The sequence below is a fragment of the Bombina bombina genome, chromosome 4 (assembly GCF_027579735.1).
Source record: "Bombina bombina isolate aBomBom1 chromosome 4, aBomBom1.pri, whole genome shotgun sequence".
Taxonomy (NCBI): domain Eukaryota; kingdom Metazoa; phylum Chordata; class Amphibia; order Anura; family Bombinatoridae; genus Bombina; species Bombina bombina.
The window spans coordinates 400,192,527-400,207,156 of record NC_069502.1 but is presented as its reverse complement, the minus strand read 5'-3'; the positions used below and the strand labels follow the sequence as shown (position 1 = coordinate 400,207,156).

The 14,630-nt window shown below is 43.3% G+C and overlaps 1 protein-coding gene across 1 annotated transcript in view; it reads left to right on the top strand.

The window, feature by feature from the left end:
* Positions 1-14,630, top strand: part of MCF2L2 (MCF.2 cell line derived transforming sequence-like 2) — a 1,253,992-nt gene that overhangs the window by 1,082,264 nt on the left and 157,098 nt on the right. The window contains 1 exon segment of the mRNA XM_053711855.1: positions 14,178-14,303. Coding sequence (XP_053567830.1) covers positions 14,178-14,303 — 126 coding nt within the window.

The window sequence follows — 14,630 nt, the reverse complement described above, 5'->3', positions numbered from 1 at the left end:
CTCACACTTTCACTTAGCACACCAATGTGCTGGTAGGCGCGGACTGGCTATCGGAGCAAGCCAGCTTGCTCTCACAGGTACACTCTCTCTCTGTGGTGATCGTAAGAGTCTTAGCCGCTGTATCTCCTTATATGATGTTGATCTCCAACGCCAACAGGAACTTACAAAGGAATAGCTCCCAAGGATTGGTAATGAGGATATACTTGTAATGGAATCACATGCAATGGTATAAAATAAACTTTTAATCAGTGTTAAAAACAACCATGCAGATTCCACAAGTAAAAATCAGATATACATTTTTTTGCTACGCGTTTCTCGGCTACTTATGCCTGAAGAAACGGCCCATAAGTAGCCGAGAAACGCGTAGCAAAGAATGTATATCTGATTTTTACTTGTGGAATCTGCATGGTTGTTTTTAACACTGATTAAAAGTTTATTTTATACCATTTTATACCATTGCATGTGATTCCATTACAAGTATATCCTCATTACCAATCCTTGGGAGCTATTCCTTTGTAAGTTCCTGTTGGCGTTGGAGATCAACATCATATAAGGAGATACAGCGGCTAAGACTCTTACGATCACCACAGAGAGAGAGTGTACCTGTGAGAGCAAGCTGGCTTGCTCCGATAGCCAGTCCGCGCCTACCAGCACATTGGTGTGCTAAGTGAAAGTGTGAGTACCCTGGGTATAGCATACGTGTGCAGGGGGGTTCACCATCACATTGGATACACACATTTGTCGCCCCTGTTTTCCCTCCACCCCTACAGATTTGCCTACGGTCATCAAGGAGAGAAGAGGGCACTTAAAAGAGGAAAGTGCAACATTATCGGCAGCAACTGGTTTCTGCTTCCATCATTGGGACATTTTATATATGAACATTGCACATATATTTGGGACTGAACATCATTTGTTATATCGTCTGTATGGTGAGAGCCCATGATCTATTCCCAGTTGTACATATATATTGCCTGTTTATTTAATCACTTACAATCTACCTCCCAGTGGGTATTTAGCGCCCTCTTGTGTGTTGATCACACTTTTATTATAGTTTTTGCAACAGACTTAAAGACTTTGACCAAGGCCTGACAAAAAGATTGCACATCTGGCACATCCGCCAAACATTTATGTAGTAAAACTGATAAAGCAGAAATCTGACCCTTCAGGGTACTGACTGCTAATCCCTTCTCCAGGCCTTCCTAAAGAAAAGATAAAATTCTAGGAATTCTAATTGTACTCCAAGAGTAGCCCTTGGATTCACACCAATAAAGAGATTTATGCCATATATTATGGTAAATCTTTCTAGTAACAGGCTTGCAAGCATAAATTATGGTCTCAATGACCGACTCAGAAAAACCATGCTTAGACAGAATTAAGCGTTCAATCTCCAAGCAGTCAGTTCAGAGAAACAAGATTTGGATGAAGGAAGGGACCCTGAATCAGGAGGTCCTTCCTCAGAGATAGTCTTCAAGGTGGGAGAGATGACGTCTCCAGTACTAGGTCTGCAAACCAGATCCTGCAAGGCCATGCAGGGGCTATTAGAATCACTGATGCCCTCTCCTGTTTGATACGAGCAATGACTGGTAGAAGGAAAGCAAACAGAGGAAACAGGTATGTTAACCTGAAAACCCAAGGAACCACCAGCGCATCTATCAGAACGGCCTGCAGATCTTTTGACTTTGAAACGTACCTTGGAAGCTTGGCATTCTGACGGGACGCCATCATATCTTACTCCGGCACCCCCCATATGAGGACTAAGCTGGAAAACACCTCCGGATGGAGTTCCCACTCCCTGGGATAAAAGTCTGTCTGCTCAGAAAATTCGCTGCCCAGTTGTCTGCTCCTGGAATGTGGATGGCAGATAGACAGCAATTGTGGGTCTTTGCCTACTGAAGAATCAGAGTAACCTCCTTCAGGGCTAATGAACTCCGAGTTCCTCCCTGGTGATTGATGTAAGCCACAGAGGTTATGTTGTCTGACTGGAGTCTGATAAACTGGGCTGAGGACAACTGAGGCCAAGCCAATAGAGCATTATAAATTGCCCACAACTCCAAGATGTTGATGGGAAGAGCTTTTAATGAGTTCCAGACTGCTCCCCAGCTCAGAAGGCTGGCGTCCATGGTCATGATCACCCAGAAAGGTCTTCGAAATCATGTGCCCTGAGACAGATGACCCTGAGAAATCCACCACAGGAGAAAATCCCTTGACGACTGATCTAACTCTATTCGACCGATTACCTCCATACAATAAGCCACTGAAGGATAAGCAGTTACATGAAGAGAGAGGCAAGAGGAAATGATTTTGTTTTTCCTGACCTCTGTCAGAAAAATCTTCATCAATAGAGAGTCTATTATGCTCCCTAAGAACACTACTCTTGTAGCAGGTGAAAGGGAGCTTTTTTCCAGATTCACATTCCATCCATGGGAACGAAGAAAAGACAACAATATCACTGTGTGATATTTTGCTTGTTGAAAAGATGGCGCTTGAACCAATATGTCATCCAGGTAGGGTGCCACAGGATTTCCATGAGAACGGATCACAGCCAAAAGATGCCCCAGAACCTTTGAAAAAATTCTGGGAGCCGTGGCTAGACCAAATGGAAGAGCCACAAACTGGAAATGTTTGTCAAGAAAGTCAAATCTCAGGAATCTGTGATGGTCCCTGTAAATAGGAACATGAAGATACGCATCCTTTAGGTCTATGGTTGTCATGAACTGACCCTCTTGTACTAAATGAAGAATAGAGCGTATAGTCTCCATCTTAAATAAATGGAACTTTGAGAAACTTGTTTAGACATTCAAGTCTAGAATGGGACGGAAAGTTCCCTCTTTTTTGGGAACCACAAATAGGTTGGAGTAGAACCCGTAATATCAGAGAAAATTGCTGCCAAACCAGGTCCAAACAAGGTTTTGCCCTTGTAAGGAATCGCCAGAAGCTTGACTTTAGAGGAAACGTCCGCAGACCAGGATTTCAACCATAACGCCCTGAGTGCTAGGACAGCGAAACTAGAAGTTTTAGCTCCTAGTCTAACAACCTGCAAAATGGCATCTGCAATAAAGGAATTGGCCAATTTAAGAGCTTTAATCCTATCCTGAATTTCATCCAAGGAAGTCTCTACTTTAAGAGAATCACACAAGGCGTCGAACCAATAAGATGCCACACTAGTCACGGTGGCAATACACACAGCAGGTTGACATTGGAGACCTTGATGAACATAAAACTTTTTCAAATAAGCCTCCAGCTTCTTGTCCATCGGATCCTTAAAAGAGCAGCTATCCTCAATAGGAATAGTGGTTCTCTTTGCCAGAGTGGAAATGGCCCATTAAACTTTGGGTACAGTATACCAAGGGTCTTTAATGGAGTCCTCGACAGGAAACATTTTCTTAAAAATGGGAGATGGGGAAAAAGACACCCCGGGTGTCTCCCATTCCTGTGAGATAATCTCCCTAGCACGGTCCGGCACAGGAAAAACCTCTGACGTGGAAGGTTCATCAAAGAAACTATTAAGTTTACTAGATTTCTTAGGAGTAACAAGACAGGGGTATCAGAGTCATCTAAAGTAGCTAAAGCCTTCTTTAACAATATACAAAGGTGTTCAAGCTTAAATCTGAAGAATACCACCTCAGTCTCAGAAGAAGGAATTATACTGTCCGAATCTGAGATTTTACCCTCAAAAAGCCCCGATATATCTTCCTCATCAGACTTATGAAAAAGGGCAACTTGAGAAGCAGAACTGAGGACAGGCACCTTATTTTCTGAATTTCTAGATTTCCTCTTGAGTTTTCCCTGTAATCTGGGAATGGCAGCTAATGCCGCAGATACCGCTGAAGATACCTGGGCAGCAATTTCTGCTTTTAAATAAACTCCACTAGGAGTTATAGAGGAACCACAGGGCACTGCATGTTACACCATTGAGGCTTGGGACGTAGCAGGAGAAAGCTGAGGTATTATTTTAACAGGATCATCCTGAGAGACATTAGGTTAAAAAATTGTATCTTTATTTTGCAAGGTTTTCTTAACACATGAAGAACAAAATTGCATTGGAGCTGCAATTTGTGCATCTAAACATAATAAACATGAATTCATGAGAGCAGGCTCTTGCTCCATATCATTCATGTTGTGAAACAGTAAATAAACTTGTACAGATAAGTTTCAAATATTTTAATATTCAATCAAAATAAGCTAGGGAAAAACTACACATTAAATTTTATCCCAAATTAGGATGGATCCCCAGCTAAAATTATGTGAGAAAAGTTAAGAAAAAACATTTAATAAACATCAAATAAACTTCTAAAATACCCCTCAGGCAACCCCACACCTCAATTACTGAGGTGCCTTACCGCTACCAATTAAGACCGGATCACCCAGAAATGGAGAAAAACAACTTTTTCTTCAGAAACGTTATGAAGTAAAGCCGGTCATGTGACCGCAACTCCCAAGCTTAAATTACTGCTGTGAGGGGGCAGAGCCAGCAGCCGAGGAGAGCAGACGTGTCTTGCTTGAGCTCCTGGGCCATGCTTACATAAAGTGACTTATTCTAGATAAAAAACAAGCTAGGTTTTATTGTGGACATTTCCTTACTAATATATGAAGGAGGGACACTCTGTTTGATCCAAGGTCTGCTCTTATTACAGATTCTAACTTCCCTTTTGAGAGGGAGCTGCTGCACTGCAAATGGCACCATATGTAGGCCTGACTACACCTACCCTTGCTTAGGTCAATACAGAACGGAGCCTAAAGCTACGTTACAAATGGAGGAGCCTGTGGAGGAACTTTTTGCCCTGTTGCAAGGGCTGGACCAACAGCTCACTGGCTGTTTTGAGGATCTAACTAATACCCTGAGATCAGCGCTACATGGAAATATCACGAGCGCATCTGGCTTGGAAGAAGCCGAAACCTTGTGGAGTGAACCCCTGCCGGAAAGAGCACCAGCGGCGCAACACTACCTCCTACCTTTCCGAATTACAGAAGGAGATCGAGAAAGCCCGCCATGGAGCCAACATGATCTGTTAATCCCTGATAGCTCACCGGTCGCAACGAGCGCTAACGGAGCATCAGGGCTATTTCCTCAGAGGGCGAAGCTGCGACGGTCGTCAGACCCTGAATTATCCCTCATGTCAATAGAGGTACTTTGCTCCCCATCAGCATCACTGCCTTTGCCGTTGCGAAAGGGCCCTGAGATGGCCCTTCTAGCCGCTTTGAAAGTCACTGGAACCGGCTTGCTGATCCTGAGCGCTCTGTATTGTTGCTGCAACACAGTATATTGGCAGATTTCCCCAACAACGACAGCGCAGCTGAAAGCAAAAGTTGGAGTGGGGTAAATTTGTATCCGCGGCCCCCCCTGAAAACCTGGGCAGTTAGCCCTAGCTCACTCAGCCCACGCTTGCTTGTAAATACATGTACTGGTAACATTTGCCCTGTGCTGTAAAGGACGTTTTGCCCTACATGGCGAACTGGAGATTTGAAAAAATGGAACAATGAAAAATATCACGTCTATCTGATAGCCACATATAAATCCCTGAAGTCATACAGAACCTACGCTCTATAGCAAGATATCTGCAAATGCCTTGTAATATTATTGTATGATTTATGGCTGTAAGGAATTTGACTTTCACTATTCCCTTTTATAATGTTGTAGAGGTCTCTGGAGGGTATTATGATCGCCAGATAGTATTTTATAGTAAGACAACTACAAATACCCTGTGATATTATTTACATCAACTTTAGAACATGATGTTAGTTTCTCTATTCGATTTTATATGTTCAGTTCCTAGTTTTTAAAAAGAAAGGAAGGGGAAAAAAAAAAAAAAAAGGAAAAAAAAAGAAAAAAAAAAAAGGAAAAGGGAAAAAAGGGAATAACCAGTTTAAACTATTACCTTATGTGCAGCTTGTTAAGTTTATATTTGCACTAAACTGATCCTAGATGCAATGATTTTGTGCATATCCATAATGTTATCAGTCCTGAATACCTAAGAGAATTTCTATCAATGGGACATATATTTTTATTCACATGATTACTGCTTGTAATGTCTCAGCTCCCATGGCTGTCCCTTATAATCTAACACCTACCAAGATCTTCACATGCAAACATAGCCTTAAGGCTCAATATACCCTGATGGTACCGTCCTATTCTTTAAGCCTCAGTACTATTTTGATTAGAACCCATAGATAGGTGATGTATACATATGTAAATATTTACACAGGTAGGTTTTGTCCTGCAATGTTGACTAATGACATAGAATCCCACAGTTCAATGTATACCGCTATACTGCTTCACTGCTTAAATATTAAAGGCTCATATATGTGGGGGTAATTATAAACTCACTCGTCTGTATGGCAATATTCGGCGCTATGTGGCATATATGTATTTATGGCCCTACTTGAGGTTGCCGCAAGCACTAGCGCATAGTTGTTTGAGTGGATCAGCTAAAATGCTTAGCTTGCATAGAATAACCAATATGTCATACCCAGGTATGTTCCTTAGCCTACACGAGCCATATTTTCACATTGGTGATACATGGTGTTTTGTCATGCTATTTGCATATTTGAATAAGGCCATATTAGTGTAGTGGCAATTTAATTTCCTCAGTTGAAAGCTTATTTTCACCTATTATACTATATACCCAAGTGTTCAATAAATATTCTTGCCCTAGTCTACCACCCAATATTACAGTTAACATGTGGCCTGGGCTTTGAAAAATGCTACCCTTCTGATCGCACTAATGTAGATTATATATGCAATAGGTTCATTTACAGGTCTTAGATTTCAAATGTCCGCGTGCTTGACAATTTAACTAGTTTATATACAAATTCATAATTCTATTATTCATGTTTACTGTTTTGTGTGTAAGGGGACTCCTAATCATAAGTGGGACTGTTTATATTATTGTTGATATATATCAGTGATGCCCTACAGCAGGGGTGTCCAAACTTTGCTCTCCAGAGGTTTTGAAACTACATTTCCGATGATGCTCAGCCAGCATTTTATCTAGCTGAGCATCATGGGAAATGTAGTTCCAAAACCTCTGGAGAGCAAAGTTTGGACACCCCTGCCCTACAGATTGTACAGATTGTATTCAAAGCTGCCAAGTTCTGAGCATTACATATATGGGAGATTTATATTATACCTCTATACGTGGTGATGTAACCTTTTACTTACTTCTTGATTAGAAGATGTTTATGTGGGGTCTAGATATGATGTTAGTTATTGATTAATAGTTATATTCAATCCTAACGTGCACTATTATAATCCTGCGGCCTACTCTCCGCTTTATCCCCCTTTAATTATAAAATTCCCATCTTCCCATAGCCCTCTTTCTCAGCTAAATGAGGGAGTTAATACACTATATTTTATCTGTTTACCAATAGATTATTTAAATTTCCCTCTTATATACCCCCATTAAGCTTATCCATGGCTAATAATACATTGATGGATAACATGGCGTCATAGCCCATCTACTTTACTACTTGGACAAGTCTAAGTGCCCCCACCAAGCCTCCTAAAGTACTTTCATATATATATGGCTCCGCCCTCCACCCTTTCCCTACTATACATAGCGGTGCTTACCCGCTGAATCTCCCCCTCCCCCCCCACTGCACATGTATTCACGCTCATATTGAAGCTCTTAAAGAGCTAGACTTCTGGCCATCAAGTACCTATTATTTACTATAGTCTTGGTCCATGGGACCTAAAACTAAGTTCCTAACTGGCCAGCCATTCATGATATAGTATTGAAAAAATTAGGTCTCATTAACCTTACACCAATGTATTTAATAGAGACCGAAATGTTTTGGTTAATTGTGTTCGTATTCTGTTCTTTTGACAAAAAGGTGTTCTGTGTTTTATGTATGTTTTATGCAAAAACCTCAATAAAAAATTATTTAAAAAAAAAATAAAAAAAAATTACTGCTGCGACACACAGAGGCACTAAAAATAGCTTCCTGGTACACTGAGTACCAGAAAAAAAATGTTTTTTCTAACCGGACAGTTTAAAATGTTGCATCGTTTTATTTTAAAGCAAAGGGGAAATTAATAAGCTGCTGCAATAGCAAATTCAGCCTTTCAGTTTGAACTTGAATTGTTTTATCAAGTAAATGTCAGGGTTTTCACCCTGTTGTGTTTGCCATGTGCTGCTGGCAGCCATTTTACTCACCTCTCTTCCTGACTATGGTGCATTGTGGGGGATGCTGCTCATTTCCTGCACTTCCTTTTATGGCCAGACTGGTGTGCATCATCCATGTGAGACAGGATGCAGTCTCAGAATTGTGATGTCATCACTTATTATTTAAAGGGCCTCTGTTCAGTATGCTTTGCCTTTGCGTTGTCTTAGACCTGTTTGTGAGAGTTCCTGTGTATTACCTGGCTGCCTTACATCCTTCCTGGTTCCTGATCCCTGGCTTGTTCCTGACTCTTCTGTTTTCCTTGTTCCTGATTCTGGCTAATTTGACTATTCGCTTTGGCTCCTGACTCAGCTCGTCTGACTACCAGCTCTGGTTTTGACTCCTGGCTTGTTATTTGACTTGTGGACTTTTTATTATTTTTTGCTATTAATAAAGGTGTGATTATTTTTGCACTTCTCGTCTCAGTCTGATTCCTGGCACCCTGACATTACGCAAAGGCCATGAATCCTGATGGTGCTAATAATCCACCTTTACCTGCCATAATTTCCAGGATGGATGAACAGGATCACTGCTTGGATCAATTTGCACTAGCCCTGCAAACCCTACTGACTCACACTGCACATTTGGACCAAAGTGTCCCGCAAGTTATGGCTGCTCCTGTTTCCGCTGCTGCACCTAGTCCTACCAGGAGCATGTCCGGTTCTGCACCTCTACCTCAGCGATATGGAGGCGATCCTATTCAGTGCAGAGGGTTTTTGAACCAGGTGGGCATTTACTTTGAGATGTTACATCAGGCGTTTCCCTCTGACAGAGCTATGGTGGGATTTCTCATCTCGTTACTCTCTGACACAGCTCTTGCCTGGGCTAATCCCTTGTGGGAGACTAATAAACCTGTGATTTCAAATTACCATGAATTTGTGGCCTCCTTTTGAAAGGTATTTGATGTTCCGGCTTGCTCCTCCTCTGCTGCTAAACGACTCATGTCCATTCAGCAAGGTACAAGATCTGTTGCTCAGTATGCTATTGAGTTCCGTACGCTTGCCGCAGAGGTAGGTTGGAACAATGAAGCCCTCGTTGCCGCCTTCTTTCATGGGCTCTCTGATGCGATTAAAGACGAAGTTGCTGCCAGAGATTTACCAGAGGATCTCAAGGCATTGGTGTCTTTTTTGATCCTAATTGACATCAGACTCAGAGAGAGGCCCTCTTTCAAGGAGCGCTTGTGGAAGCCTCTTGTTCCGTTGTCTCCTACGTGTTCGTTCCCACCCATGCCTCCCTCTCCTCCCATGCCTCCCTCTCCTCCTATGCCTCCTGGTCCCGAGTCACCAGGTACTGCTGAGCCGATGCAGCTGGGATTCAATAGTCTCTCCGCGGTGGAGATGGCCTTTAGGAGGAGGGAGGGGGCTCTGCCTCTATTGTGGGTTACAGGGCCACCTTTTGAAGTCTTGTCCTACACGGCCGGGAAACGCTCACACCTAAGGTCCTGTCGGGGGCAGACCTTGGGTGGTTTATCCTCGTCCCCGGAACCGCTTAAGGAGAAACCTTTGATCACGGTTGTCCTTTCCTGTGTGGACTCCTCCATAGTCACTCAGGCTCTTGTTGACTCCGGTGCTGCGGGCTTTTTCATTGACAGTGCTTTTGTATCAAAGCACTCCATTCCTGTTTTGCCTCGGTCCGTTCTGCTTGCTATTGAGGCCATTGATGGCAGGCCCCTTCAGCCCGCACTCGTTACTCACAAAACTGCTCCATTGTCCATAGCTGTTGGGGCTCTACATTTTGAAACCCTCCAGTTCCAGGTGATAAACTCTCTGCATTTTCCGGTTGTTCTAGGTTATCCCTGGCTCCAAAAGCACAATCCCAGTCTCGAATGGCGCAGGTCCGAAATTTTGTCGTGGTCCCTGCAATGTATTTCCACTTGTCTTCGGAAACCAGTTAAAGTCTTGTGCACTTCTTTGGTATCTCAATTGCCAGAGGAGTACCGAGAGTTCCTAGACGTGTTTGACAAGGTGCGTGCCGGTACGTTGCCTCCTCACCGTTCTTACAATTGTGCCATAGACCTGCAACCCGGAGCCATTCCTCCTCGGGGCCGGGTGTACCCTCTGTCTGTTGCAGAGAATTGTGCTATGTAGGAGTATGTTGCAGATGCTCTGTCGCGGGGGGATCATCCGCAAATCCTGCTCTCCTGCAGGGGCTGGCTTCTTCTTTGTGAAGAAAAAGGGTGGCGAGTTAAGACCATGTATCGATTATAGGGGTCTTAATCGTCTTACCATTAAGAATGCTTACCCTATTCCGCTTATTACGGAACTCTTTGACCGCCTCAAGGGAGCAACGGTCTTTACTAAACTTGATTTGAGAGGAGCGTACAATCTCGTTAGGATTAAGGAGGGCCACGAATGGAAAACAGCATTTAACACCAGGAGCGGGCATTATGAATATCTTGTAATGCCCTTTGGCCTTTGTAATGATCCTGCTGTTTTTCAGGAATGTATTAATGATGTCCTACAAGATATGTTGCAACAGTGTGTTGTGGTGTACTTAGACGACATCCTCATACACTCACCCACAATTGAAGCTCATCGTTCTAATGTTACACTGGTTCTTCAGAGACTACGTGAGAACTGCCTGTTTTGTAAACTCGAGAAATGTGAGTTCCATCAGACTCAAGTAACCGTTGTAGGGTTCTTCATGGATCCTGACAAGTTATCTGCAGTTCTGCAGTGGCCTCGCCCAGTTGGTCTTCGGTCTATTCAAGGTTTTTTGGGGTTCGCCAATTACTATAGAAAGTTTATTAAAAACATTTCTTCCTTGGTCAAACCTATCACAGACATGACCCGTAAAGAGAATGATCCACTCCATTAGTCACCTACTGCCATTAAGGCCTTTGATAGTCTTAAGAATGCCTTTGCTACCGCTTCAGTTCTGGCTCATCCTAACCCTGTCCTGCCTTTCGTTCTTGAGGTTGATGCGTCTGAGACTGGAGTAGGTGCCCTCTTTTCTCAACGTCCTACGCCTGATGGTTCCTTGCATCCGTGTGGTTTCTTCTCTAAGAAATTGTCTCCAGTGGAGTGCAATTATGAAATTGGCGACAGGGAATTACTGGCCATAATTTTGGCACTCAAGGAATGGAGGCATCTTCTCGAGGGTACTAGCTTGCCAGTGCTCATTCTTACTGACCACAAGAATTTAACTTATCTATCTGAAGCAAAACGTTTGTTGCCCCGACAGGCCAGATGGGAGCTATTTTTGTCTCGGTTTAATTATGTGGTCTCCTACCTGCCTGGTAGTAAGAATGTTAGGGCTGATGCCCTCTCTCGACAATTTTCGCCTCTGTCCAAGGAGGAGTCTGTACCTACTCCTGTTATAACTCCTGACCATATTTTGGCTACCATACATACTAATTTGACTTCTTCCTTGGGGGAGGAGACCCTGGCTGCACAAACCAATGCGCCTCCTGAGAAACCTAGTGGTAAGTGTTTTGTTCCTGAGAATCTTCGAAGGAAAACTTTTGCACACTTACCACTATCCTAAAGCCGCAGGTCACCCAGACAAGAATCAAATGATTTGGTCTGTCTCTCGACAATTCTGGTGGCCAGGTCTTCGTTCTGATGTTGCTGTGTATGTTGCCTCCTGCTCAGTTTGTGCACAGAATAAGACTCCGCTACGTCTTCTTGTGGGTCTTCTTCAACCTATTGCTAATGGTGAGCGTCCTTGGACACATCTTTCCATGGACTTCATTGTCGAGCTCCCTGTTTCCAATGGCAATACTGTTATCCTTATGGTGGTTGACCATTTTTCTAAAATGTCACATTGCATTCCCTTGATGAAGCTGCATACCGCTCAAGAGCTTGCTTCAATTTTTGCCCGGGAGGTCTTCCGTTTACATGGGTTACCCAAGGAGATAGTGTCGGGCCGGAGTAGCCAGTTTGTCTCCAGATTTTGGCGTTCCTTTTGTGCTCAAATGGAGATCCAGCTTTCCTTCTCCTCTGCATATCACCCTCAATCCAATGGGGCTGCGGAACAGTCTAATCAAGCTCTGGAACAGTTCCTCCGTTGCTATGTCTCAGATCACCACAATAATTGGTCTGAAATGTTACCTTGGGCAGAGTTTGCTCGTAATAGTGTTATTAATGCTTCCTCCAAGTTATCCCCATTCATGGCGAATTATGGGTTTCAACCATCCTTGTTCCCCCATTCATTCATGTCTCAGGGTATTTCCGGCTTTGGAGGAGCATCTCCGGCAACTCCGTTCCACGTGGGTGCAGATTCAGGATTGCCTTCATCGTTCTATGCAGCGCCAAAAGTTCCAGGCTGATTGTAGGCGTCTGCCCGCACCTTCCTACCAGTTTGGTGAGAGAGTTTGGCTGTCCTCCCGCAACTTGAACCTTCGTGTGCCTTCCAATAAATTGGCTCCCGGTTATGTTGGTCCTTTTTGAATACTCTGATGGGTTAATCCTGTGGCCTACGCTCTTGACCTTCCTCCTGCTATGCGCATCTCTAATGTTTTTCATGTCTCCCTCTTGAAACCATTGGTTTGTAATCGGTTTACCACTGTGTTGCCTCGTCCCCGTCCTATCTTTGTTGACAACCATGAGGAGTATGAGGTCAGCAGCATTATTGACTCTCGTATGTCCAGGGGCCGTGTACAGTATTTGGTTCACTGGAGGGGCTACGGGCCAGAGGGGCGTTCTTGGGTTCCCTCCTCTGATGATCATGCTCCCGCTCTCCTCCGTGCCTTCCATGCCCGTTTCCCCAATAAGCCTTTTGTCCTCCCGTGGGGGAGGGGTCGTTGAGGGGAGGGTACTGTCAGGTTTTTTCCCTTTTGTGTTTGCCATGTGCTGTTGGCAGCCATTTTACTCACCTCTCTTCCTGACTATTGTGCATTGTGGGGGATGCTGCTCATTTCCTGCACTTCCTTTTATGGCCAGACTGGTGTGCATGTGAGACAGGATGCAGTCTGAGAATTGTGATGTCATCACTTATTATTTAAAGGGCCTCTGTTCAGTATGCTTTGCCTTTGCGTTGTCTCAGACCTGTTTGTGAGACTTCCTGTGTATTACCTGGCTGCCTGACGTCCTTCCTGGTTCCTGATCCCTGGCTTGTTCCTGACTCTGCTGTTTTCCTTGTTCCTGATTCCGGCTCGTCTGACTATTTGCTTTGGCTCCTGACTCGGCTCGTCTGACTACCAGGTCTGGTTTTGACTCCTGGCTTGTTATTTGATTTGTGGACTTTTTATTATTTTTTGCTATTAATAAAGGTGTGATTATTTTTGCACTTCTCGTCTCAGTCTGATTCCTGGCACCCTGACAGCGGGGTAGGAGTAATGATGGAATTATCAACAGTTATAGAAATTTTGGGGGTGGAGACATTGGAAGAAGGGGGAAAAATAAGGAGTTCAGTTTTGGAGAGATTTAGCTTAAGGTAGTGAGAGGACATCCAAGATGAGATATGAGAAAGACAGTTAGTGACACGGGTTAGTAAGGAAGGAGGTAGGTCTGGTGCAGAGAGGTAGATTTGGGTGTCATCGCATACAAATGATATTGAAACCCATGGGACTTTATTAAGGAACCTATTGATGACGTGTAGATTGAAAAGAGAAGGGGACCGAGGACAGAGCCTTGAGGTACCCCAACTGAAAGTGGTAACGGGACAGAGGATGCTCCGGAGAAGGCTACACTAAATGTACGGTTAGTTAGATAGGAAGAGAACCACAAAAGAGCTGTGTCACAGATGCCAAAGGATTGGAGGGTTTGGAGCAGAAGAGGGTGGTCAACAGTGTCAAAGGCTGCAGACAGGTCAAGGAGGATAAGCAGAGAGAAGTGGCCTTTGGATTTTTCTGTAAGTAGGTCGTTGGTAAAATGACAATTGCTGTCTCTGTAGAGTGATGGGGACGAAATCCAGATTGCAGTGGGTCAAGAAGAGAGTTTAGTGTAAGGAAATGGGATAGACGTGCGTATACTAGCTTTTCTAGGAGCTTTATTAGATGGTATTTTTAGTAAGCCACATGGAAACATTTCATGACTCTATGACCATTATAAACATATTTTTTTTTTAATTCTCAGGAAATGCTGAAATGCCGTAAGAATTCTGAAGGAACAGCTGAATTAGAAGAAGCACTTGCAACAGTAATTAATATTATAAAATCAGTGAATGATTCAATGCACCAAATTGCTATTACTGGATATGAGGTATGTATATCATATAACACTCTTAGAGTTTCTTAACCTCTTTGCTACCTGGACTTTCAGAAAATAATTTGCCCAAGATACCGGATCATTTTTAGCATTTTTGCTATCATTCCATTTAAACAGAAATAGAGCCTTTTTTTTTTTAAATTTACCTGTCAAAACTATATATATTTTTTTAGTAGGCAACCCAAGGTATTGATCTAGGCCCATTTTGGTATATTTAATGCCACCATTTCACCGCCAAATGAAATCATTAAAAAAAAACTTTGGGTTTCTCACTGAAATTATTTACATATAGGGTTGGCAGGTGTCCACCACAAGAATACC